The following is an 11,363-nucleotide window of genomic DNA, read 5'->3' on the forward strand; positions in this document are numbered from 1 at the left end:
TATTCCTAATACACGATGGGGTATTACAGTGCTGGCAATACCTGCATTGCTTTGCATTACTGCCCTGCTGCTGCAGCTGGGGCACAACGTGGAGCTGGGCTTGGATAATGGCCTGAAGCTGGAAGCACCTGCTGGCTTCTGGGTGTTTCTGTTACCATTCCAGAGTGGTGCTGCTGCTTGCAGCACTTGGCACTGCCATAGTTAACGGGACTAATGTTTGCAGATACACGAATATGTGCATAAATAATGGATTCGGGGGAAACCTGCTGAGACTCTCACAGAATTTGCATGGGGTTGATATGTGTTGGAGAGTTCTCTAGATTGCCCTCATTAGTGATGCTAATGAATAGCGAAAATCATGGCCAAATTAACAAACTTCCAGTTCTGCTGAATCTTGAGGAAAAGTTGCTGTTACTGGGAGGGATGAAACTCAGCACACAATATGCAAAAATTACAGGGAAAAAAACTCCACACTGTGGTAGGGACCAGGAGTTGGGTCACAAGTAGAAAAGTGAGTAGCCCAAAAAAGAAACCTGTGGAGATTTTTTCCAATGTCTACTGTGTGTTCTGGGGCTTAGTTAGCCCCAGAACAGTGTATGTCTCTTCAGGCCTTTAGTGATCAACACAACTATTTGTAGACAGCTGCGAGGCAGATCATCAAGGCAGAGCCTAGTGTATAGCAATTAGTGCAAATTAGGCAATAGGGGCTGTAGAAAACTGGAGAAGCAAAAGACAGGAAGGTGTCTGTAGTCTAAATGGACAAAGATAACATGTTCTTAGGATATTATCATTCTTTCAAGTCATAGCAGCAGAATTCCTCCATGGCCAGTTGAAAATAACTTAAAAGTAATGTCTTGTTCTACTTCCATGTAATTCTAACTTTCTGTATTGCTAACTGATGAGTTGAACCCAAATACCACATTTATCTGGGGGTACCATAAGTATCCTGTATCAAGCCAATTCGTGGTTAGAAAAACACACTTATGTGGTCCTCTGTTTTCAAAGTATGTAAATCAGAAATACACTAGAGAAAAGCAAGTGGCTTAATAGGAAAGAAAAAAAGAAAGGTCAAAAGCAGAAGCACATATGTGGGTATGTAAGTGGATTGAAGGAATTGTCACATTTTTAAGCAATAAAAAAGCTCATTTATTTTCATTTAGTCTTTGGTATTTCTTTTGATGTTACTTTCCAGGGCTAGGGGGGAATTTTTTTCAATAATAATATGAGAATTCAGGTTTGATGCTTTCCTTTCAACTTGTTTAATTATGCAATCTTTTATCACTTAAAATATTTCAAGTTTGTTGATTGATTTATGTTATTATGTAAGAAAAATAAGATGTACTTTAAACCTTTTTTCTCAAACATGATGATGGTGTAAAAATACTGAACAAATATGAGAGTGGTTCAAGAGAGACAGTATTATTCACTCATAAGGAAAGATTGTTGAGTCAGTTTCTTAGAGGAAATTAATGACTAACAGCTTAATTGTAGATTGGAGCAGTGTGTAGTAACATAAATGAAAATGAGAGTCTAAACTTGTAAACTTAGATTACTGAAACAATGAAAGGTTATTAGGAGAATGTAGAAGGTATTTTGTACTGGTGATCTAATCAGCCCTTCACAAACATGTCTACAGCTGGTCTGCTTAACTAATTCATCTGGCAAAACCCACAGATGGTTACTCTCTTCCTTGGTAAGATTTATTTGCTGGGATTGAATCAAGTTTGTATTCTGTTCTTTCTACTGGCCCCACATCTGCCCCGTTCAAACTGTGGCATTGATAGCTCTTGGCTACTGTTGGGCCTGTGCCACTGCTCTGGCACAAAGCAGACCACACACACAGAGGCTGAAGTAAATAAAGACAGAGATCAAAGCCTCAATTGCCTGGACAGTTTTTTTTTTTTTAGCACTGAAGTTTGCTATGTTAGAGTTTACCGGTCTGAATAAGTTTATGAAGCAGTGCAAGTGTTTTTAATGTACCTAGAATGCCTTCTACCATTTCTTTTTCTGTGTTCAATTAATTAGGAATTTTTTTTTCCTTTTGTAATTTAAGGATGGTCTAAAGAGACTATGCTTTTTGGCTTATTTTAGCTGTCCAAAGAGTTTTTTATTGCATTTCTTGAGCAAAAAACTAACATGGCTAAGTATATATAAGAATAGGGATTAATGCTATGAATGAGTTTTCATTCAGTTTTGAGTAAAATTTACCATATCAGTAATCATTTCTGAAGAAAATAAACATGTTAAAACTAATTTCAGCTATACTATTTGGCAAACTGTTTTATTTTAACTAAAAGTGTCGTATTTTAAATAAATGTATATATATTTTGTGTCATGAGAAAATGGGTAGTGCTAGAAGCAATCTGATTAAATGTAATTGTATTTACTGAGTAATAACTGTAGTTTACTGTTTTTCTTATTTTGTGTTGCTTTCATTACAAATTTTCTGGATGCCCATATCCAGTTTTCCATGTGTTAGTATGTATTTGTTCTTATGTTTTGTAGGACTATTTTGAAAGAGAGTGGCTTTGCAAGATACCTTCATTCAGCTGTCTTAATCAATGGAGCTATGCTCATTTTTGGTGGAAACACTCATAATGATACTTCCCTGAGCAACGGTGCAAAGTGTTTTTCTGCTGACTTTCTTTCATACGATATAGGTATGTGTTCTGCTGTTTTTTTCTCATTTTTGTTTTAAATACCGCAATTTTACTTTCTCAAGTCCAGCTAATGTGATTCTTTATAGTTTGATCCCAAACACCTTCAAGTTATTTATAAATTTTACAGATTTTTGTTCCATTTTGTCTAAAGATTTTGGTTTGTGGGGCAAGGCGTAGCAGCATCCATGCCATTCTCAAGGCCCTGAATATTTTTTAGTATTTTGGCAACACACTTTTAAGGAAGACAAACTGAAAAAAGGCACTACATGGCAACTGGTATTAGAGCTGAGTGAAGCGTGAGGAGCCTTTAGGAGATGATAAAAGGATGTGTTATATTTCATTTCACAAGGGTGGCTGAGAGCAAAAAAGACTGTTGTTTGTAAATATATGATAAGAATACAGTTTGGAGGAAAACTGTGTGATAAGACAAGACTGGGTGGGTGTCAGCTTTCATTCTGGTGAGTGGTTCCAACCCTTTGAGCTGTACACTTATGGAAAAGCCTCCCTATAGGATTGTGGAGGCTATAAATAGAAGAGAATTTAATGAGTCCATAATCTTTTTCCTATCTTGTGCCACTGCTGTTCTTATCATAAATAGTTTTTCCCTTCCCTGATGTTCATGTTCATATTTTATGCATAGGCTTTAAATATAAACATATACTTTGTATTTGGGCTTTAAATATAATCATACAGCACACATTGGGGCCAAAAAGCACAGTCTCTTGTCCTGAGAGCCAAAAAAAGGGAAATGTGTCAGAGCAGCCTGGGAAATGCACTCATGCATGCTCCTGGTGAGAATAGCCTGTGGATATTGCCTGGATCTGCTTTTGGCAAGTGTTTATCAGCTGCCTACAGTAGTAGAAGAGGCTGAGACATGATCCTTCTTTCAGGACTAGTTAGTGGCTCTTTATGGCATTCACTGTAGATATCAATGCAATGTCTTTGCTTTAAAACAAGAATAATGACTAATTTCAGTACATGGAACATATATGGGTTAATTCCTGCTATTTTTAATGGGTGTGCAAATAATGCCTTAGCTGAAAATAAAATAAATAAAATAAATAAAACAGCTGATTTGTTTTTACTGTAACCCTCTATTGCATATTCCATACCTTCTTATAGGCATCTGATGCTGTGAGCTATTGATTTTGTTCTCACTTCAGTCTACATGTGGATTTAATTTTTAATGAAACAGGGCTCCTTTCTCATTTTGGAGCATAGTATTATTTATTGGTCTGCATTTATTTGTAAATGTGCACTTACAGATCAATAGTGTGAGTCATAAGATCTGAATTAATGTAACTTTCTGACTTTCACACACTGATAGTTTTTTATCATCTTCATGAAAATGCTTTATAGTATTTTTTCTTATGTAGAACGATATTTTGGTTTGTCTAGTTGGTTGTATTTAATTTGGTATTTGTATTCTCTTGCAAGTCACATTCTCCATGTGTTATGAAACTGATGAAGTACAAAAGAAATGGATGTAGTAATCACTCTTTGGATGTAGTAATTAATCTTAAAAAATGGACTATATGAAGACATTTGATTCAGACTTACTCTTCTGTAATATTCGTTTTACCAACTTAGAAACAAATCTCACAGCACATATTTGATAAAGACATATTTTTCCGAAAACTTGAAATATTTTATAAAGAATTAAATAATTATGCAATAGGTATATTTCAGAATCTTATTTACTTTGTATCATGAGTTTTTGAACAATGCTTGGAAGAAAAAATACATATGATGCTATCAGCATCACATTTCCTAGATACCTTGCAAGTGATGGAGTATTAGCCTTGTCTTGTAAAAAATGGGTGCTGTCTGGGAACCAGCTGAATCCTGGAGATAGAGCCTATGCTATTTATGTTCAAGTTGGGCTAGAGAGTACTTTTGATTATCTCTCTTATTATATGTGACATAGTCCTCTGAATAGATTGCTTCAGCTTTTTATTACCCATGAAAACACTGCTTTTCATATTAATGTGGAATAACTGTTCATGTGGCTTCATCTCAGCCAAGCTCAGCTTTCTGAAAGGTTGGGTTCTAATGCAGTTTGGTAATCCCCACTCCTCCTCTAGTCCAGGCACAGAGAGAAGTCTCTCCAGAGAGCAATCCATTTTACCAAGCTTGGGACAGAGTTCCCTTTTCCCCCTCTGCTTTTCTGAGTCAGGCATTGCTCCCTAAGTTCTGAGCTTAGTCTGCAACAAGTTTTAGACCTTTAAATGTGTCATGAGTCAAGAGCTCAGTTCAGTAATTTGAAATACCTACTGCAAATTTGTCAAAGGTGAAGACACAGAGATGGGGAGACATTATAAAAACTGCTATGATGCTGTGATTTTCATAGTTTAATGCGACTTGATGTATTTACTTATATAGCAGTAAATACATGATGGGAAGACTGCTGCATTAAGAAAATGAGCTTTAGAAATCTGGCCTTGGTATACTTCTGTTCTGCTTTGATTTTTTTTTACCACCAGGTTGCCCCTGGGTTGCTCTGGAAGCCCCCTAAAAAAACATAGAGGGTCATTCTTGTAGAGGTCAGGTATTTTCCAGCTGTGCTGTAATTGCTTCATTATTCTGGAAGAGGAAGCTTGGCAGTGGGGACAGTCTTGAATGCTGGGGTTGACCTGCAGGTTTCTGAATGATGTTGGTTATGGCTTTTCTTTACAAGGGCCCCCATATGCTTAAAACTTAGATTTCTGTTCCAAGCAGAACTTAGAAAAATAATTATATTATATTTTATGAGTATTAACATGCAAAATTTGCAGATAAAAATAGATTATTAGACACACAGAATCAGAGTTTAAAGCAATTCTAACTACTGAGACCAGTATTAAAATACAATTAAATAAAAGCTTTTTTTAAAAGACTTAGGATATTTATTTTAGTTTCTGGCCAAAATGGTGCAGTTAGTAAATAGATCTCTGCATGCCTAAGTTCCTTAAGTTTGAGTTTATGAAGTATTCAGTCTTAGTCCTTTTGTTCCACATTTGACAGTTGCTAAGGTGTCTGCATACCCTTGATATGTACAAAGAATTATGGTCAGGGAATGTCTATAAAAGCCAAAACCTGAAATCCTGGGAACATGGCAGCTGTTTCTGTGCTTTCTCTTAGTGGTGGTTGGGGTTCTGCATTGTTTGGATCTGTGGGAGAAGTGCAATAACCCATATGTTTACACTAATAATATACTCCATAATATTTCTTTTGTTACTATCTGGATTTCAGTTTATTATTATGGATTAAATTGTATGCAAATTCAATTGCTTATGAAAGACAATATTGCATGTGAAGTACTAAGTTTCTTCTAGGATATTCAAACAAAGCTTAGAAACATTTTCCTATTTTGAAAAAAAAATTCAAAATGATTTCATGAGATTGACTTTAGTTCCACTTGTAATCAAACCTATTGCTTGTATTTTGTAATAAAAATGAATTGTTTATTCATAAATTGTTTGCTTGTAAAGTAAATTGTTTCATCTTTACTCTTTGCCATTAACAAAATGAAGTAGTTTTAATATCTGTGAATTATTTTTTTTCCCAATATGAACACATCTATTTTTGAGTTCTCCCTCTTTCTGGAGTTACAAATGGATATCGATGTGCCATCACAAAGAAAGTGTAAATCAGTGCCTGTGAAAGATTAAGTTTTATGAGTTCCTAAACCCTTAAGTTATAATTGCAGTTTTGGTGCAGTTTGTAACAGCAATTACTTCCATATTGCTGGGCTATTAGAAGAGCAAAGCCATAATAATATAATGCACTAATTGCTCCCTTTAATAGCAAAGCATGAGGTTGTTGATTTCTTTTTACTGCTTGGGGAGTCACTGTTATATGTACAGACTCTGTTGTAGATGTTAGCTCTAGAGTTTAAATTCAATTCATGCTGTTTTGAACATACTTGCTATTGTGTTTTCCTGAGAGTAAGGAGATTTTTATTATCTGATTAAAGAAAAATATTTATGAAGTGTGGAAAAATGCAGAAAATAAGTTTTCTGCTAGTACATAACTTTCATGATGTTTTAGCTGTTTATGTTCAGTGTTTGGTCGTCCAGAGTCATAAATGAGAACCAGACAGAGGTATAATGGTGTCCATATGTTGTGAACCAGCTTTACTACTTTTACAAAAGAAAAATGAACTTAATAATTATTAGAAATATGTAAAGAGAAAATAGAAACATAAGCTGGCATTGGATTCTATGTAGCACATAAAGCTGCACTGCATTGTTGCAGTGTGATTGAGCAGAATAAATACATTGGCAATTCAAACTATTTAAATAGTTTGAAATTTAGAAATGATTTGATAAATGTAAGCATTAACTACCTTAAGGTTTCCTATACCTTCTCTTAAAACAAAGCTCTGAATGCAGTAATAGGTTGTCACTAAATCAGTCTGCCAATGCCAAAATAATAATGTGATCCTGGAGGTGAAGTATGGAACATTGGTTACCTCTTTTTTAAAGACTATCCTAACAACCTTTTCTTCTTATTTTTATTTTTCTATTATTTTTTTATTCTTCCATTCAGTCACATTTTGGTAAGCCTAATTAGTTAAACTTTAAAAACCAAATTCTGTGTTCAAGTATTTTACTGACACTATAATATTGATTAGAAATTACTTGGTTGTTTTCTTTTTGGGGTTTGGTTTGTTGTTTTTTTTTTTTTTTCCCCTATAAAATCAGACTGAGAAACCTTCCAGTAATGTATGGTTACTGTTGCAGCATTGAAAACTTTCCTGTGAAATGTCCAGGTCATCCTTTCTGATATCAGTAATGCAATGTGGCCAGTAGGTTGTAGATGAGATGTGCTGAGGCCTGACCTGTTGGAGTGAGGGCTCTGGAGAGCAATACCCTGTGCAAAGTTCAAGTGGGGATTTTCTCAGCTGGATTGCTTCAAATCCAGTGCATTTCTGTGGTGTTTCATCACAGAAATGTGTGTGACTGGCTATTCACTGTCAGAGCCACTCCGGTATCATCTGGGAACTGTTTAATCTACAGCAGGGAGGAGGATGAAACTTTGCCTTTTAATGTTATAATGTGGTACAGCTTTTTCTTAAAGCAGAAGCCTTTGTAATAGAAAGAAAAAAACTCCTTTATTTCTCCTTGTACTTTTCAGTGGCTAAAAATTCTGCTAATAAGTTTATTCCAAACTTATTAGTATTGTTACTTCATCTGCTTAGTAACTGGTTCTATTAAAAGCAGAGTGTGTTTCCATGTGCTATGTGTTGTACCTAGTTACAGATAGAACAGATACAACTATCTGCCATTTTCTATCAGTAAAATGCCTCGAGGGCATAACATTTTATGGAGGAAAAGATGTTATTCTTTGCTACACAGTTTACCATCATTATTAGACTTAATATAATGCACACAACACACAGAATGCTGTAATATTGATAAGTCATGTTGTAAATCATATTACATTTGCCATTTGTCTTTTTTTTTTTTTTGGAACAGTACAGTGAAGTCTGGAAATTTGGGTGCTTAGAGTGGTTCAAAGAGAGTTTGAAGATGATGGGCAGGGATGAATTCTATTTGATTCTTTACTGAAAACCACCAGAAATCAGTTGGCTAGCTATCTGTATTTTGTATTAATCAACTGTACAGAGAAACTCACATCAGGAATTAAAAGCTGAGCAAAAGAATTTTTCTTGGACAGTGCTCTGTTCAGTGTTCAGTAGTTATTGAGAAGCCTAGGAGAAGATAAGAGGGGAGGCTATTTGTAATAAGCTTTCCTCCCTCTTTTTTTTCTTGTAGTCTATTGAAAAGACCTGCCAGTTTGAAAAATACCATCAGTAAGAAAGGAATTATTATATCTCCAGCCCTCAGGGGTTCCTCATCTGAAAATCAGCCTTTGATATGGTTTTATGATCTTCCCTTGGTGTTAAATCCCACTTTTTCTAAAATAAATTTCTAAGTACAGGAAAGACTATATGTTCATAATGTGTATGTTTGCAAAAATAAGAAAATAAATGTCAATACTTCCTAAGATGAGATGAAAATATAGTGCGAGTTTTAAAATCAGATGAAAATTTAGTGTGGGTTTCCTAAATTGTTTCCTTTACCATCAAAGGCACATGAGCTCGCACGTGCTGTGTCTGTTAATGTGCAGTCACTTAAGAGCATCAAGGACTTGATTTTAAAGTGTAACAGTAAGATTTTGCTGGTCAATCGTTAAAATGCTTGGTTTTTGGTTGAAACTGTTTCAGGAATATCTCTCTGGCATTGTGCATACTTTCACCACTCTGTTTAAGTAGAGAACATAAGAAAATAACAAGTGTGAAAGATGAAGTGTATTAATAATTCCATAGTGTTATGATAACATAATGTTAACAATGATAGTGATAGAAGGTAGGAGTTGAGAAAGAAGTAAGAATTTTGGGATGTATTGCTAAGACCATGCATGAAACTTGCTATACTTTCTTCACACTGCTAATTCCATGGAGTCCACCACCTGATGTCAAAATTATTGCTCTTTGAGCCATCTGCATTACTCCAGTAATAATGTGCTTTTAGGTTCTGTTTCCAATTTATAAAGAGGTGTAATTGATTTATTTATCACAGCCATGGTCTCACACTGGCTCTCTTGATGGGTTCAGGCTGTGGTTGGTGGAAGCCCGAGTTGACTTAGTGGTGTTGCTGCCATAGCTGTGCCACACTATCCCCTCCTGGGTGCCGAGTCCATCCTTGTGTGACCTTGCACAGGGTGTTCCTGTGTGCTTTGCTAACAGGATGCTGACTGCACAAGGTGCTGCTGTCTATAATTTTCTGCAGTGAATGATTTTCTGCATTAGAAGTCCCAGAACAGCAGCACTGGCAGAGTTGAGCTGTTCTGACACTGCGAATGAGACCAGCTTGGAAGACAGTTTGTTCCTCCTGGATTTATCCATTTCTGGTTTTTTAAGCTGAGGAGTGAGGTGTTATGATCTGACTACTGAGAGATGCTTGTACCCAAATTAAGGTGCACAAGTCCTTCACTTTCCTTGAAGCTTAAATCTGTAGGTGCTCCCTATTTCTTTTACTGTGGTATTTGAATATATGAAGTCAGTAAAGTTTAAGTAGGAAATAATGAAGAAAAGAGTAATTATTCTAAAGAACTAAAACTCTAGTCAGGAAAGAAAAAATAAACCACACTGAAACCTCATTTGTGTACAGCAGTTCCAAAAGAAATGTGCTTGAATAATTAATTTGACATGGAGATCCTGATTCAGCATTCCTCTCAAGTATGTGGAAAGTAGTTAGCAGCATACTTAAATCAAGATACCAAAAGTAAGACAATAATGAGATGGGTTGCGCATCTGGAGGAGTGATAGTTTATCTTAAAACACTTAAGAAAAGAACCAAGTTCACTGCCATAGATATTCCATTAAATACTTAGAAATTGAAACCCTTTAGCTAATTTGAGAATGTGTAAACGTGAGGGCAATATGACTGATCCCTTGATAGCAACAATGGCCAGGGCTCGTTCCTGTGGGTGTTGAAACTGGCTGTGAAGGCAGACAACTGTATCTGTAATAAAGGGACTCTTCTGTGAATGTCCTATGGTCTTGATAAATGTTAGGATAGATCGGTGTTGCTGACAGGTTCTTGAAGCATCTACTTACAAATGCATCTAAAAGGAGTAGAGTTGATTTATCCTTGAGTGGTTAAAATATACTTCACATGTATTTTGCTGAAAACTTTTCAAATTATTTGATATATGCTTGGTGTTTTGTCTTTCAGCTTGTGATGAATGGAAGATTTTACCAAAACCTAATCTGCATCGAGATGTCAACAGATTTGGTCACACTGCTGTTGTCAGTAATGGGTAAATGAAGTGTCTCTTAAATTTTGCTTGCCATTTTTCTGAAGGAAAAACCTGTAGAAGAAGTCACATTTAAGTGAAGTATGGTTCAATAACAGAACTGATATAACTTATTAAAAGGGAAAGAAAGTAGCGCTCATCAGGTAATCAGTACAGCGAATGCCCAGTCTGCTGGGGATCTGTTCAGTGACATTTTAGGTGAATGTTCCAGGGTACTGAGGTGTTTTCTCAGCTTGGAGGGCTACACTGAATTTCATATTTGGTATCAACTATAACCCTCACTTAGGCGTGATGGAAGAAATATTTTTCTCTTTGCAGTATGCTCTAATTCTTCTACAGTCATAAAATAACCATGTATAACCATGTAACTAAAATTTGCTGGGAAAAAGGGAAGGTTTTGATGATACTGATACAGTCATCATCTCTACTACCTGCAGGAGGAAAAGCCTACCAGCAACTAGATGATATTAAGTTGGAAAAGTTGTAGAAAACAATAGTCAGGTTTAAAGAAACGCATATTGTTTATTTAAAGAAATGTATATATTTACCTTGTCAGCTTTTGTTTTGCTGGTTGCCACCTGGCCCAGTATCTGAAGTTGCAGTACTATAGATCATTGTACCTCTTCTACATTATGCATCACACTAATAAAGTCAGTACTGAAATATTTGTGGGCAACTTATGGATCTTCTATAAAAGGATCCTGTATAGGTCAGAAATGAGGTAATGAGTAATGCTACAAATAAGAGTGTTACTGCTTTTAGCAAAAATAACACTAAATTTTAAGTATGTACACAGAGCACTTGACATTAATCAATGAACAGATTTATTTATTAAGACAAAATTACTTGGAATTAATGAATTCAGCAACTGATAGTTTTTCATTATGATTTTTGTGT

At 35.5% G+C, this 11,363-nt stretch overlaps 1 protein-coding gene across 3 annotated transcripts in view; it reads left to right on the forward strand.

Moving 5' to 3' along the window:
- ATRNL1 (attractin like 1) overlaps window positions 1-11,363 on the forward strand; it is a 431,847-nt gene that overhangs the window by 72,708 nt on the left and 347,776 nt on the right. For all 3 annotated transcript variants that reach the window (XM_066554160.1, XM_066554162.1, XM_066554163.1), the window contains exons 10-11: window positions 2,506-2,660; window positions 10,385-10,469. In XM_066554160.1, the coding sequence (XP_066410257.1) occupies window positions 2,506-2,660; window positions 10,385-10,469 (240 nt within the window). The remainder of the gene's footprint in view (window positions 1-2,505; window positions 2,661-10,384; window positions 10,470-11,363) is intronic.

Source organism: Molothrus aeneus, chromosome 8, assembly GCF_037042795.1.
Source record: "Molothrus aeneus isolate 106 chromosome 8, BPBGC_Maene_1.0, whole genome shotgun sequence".
NCBI classification, from domain to species: Eukaryota; Metazoa; Chordata; class Aves; order Passeriformes; family Icteridae; genus Molothrus; species Molothrus aeneus.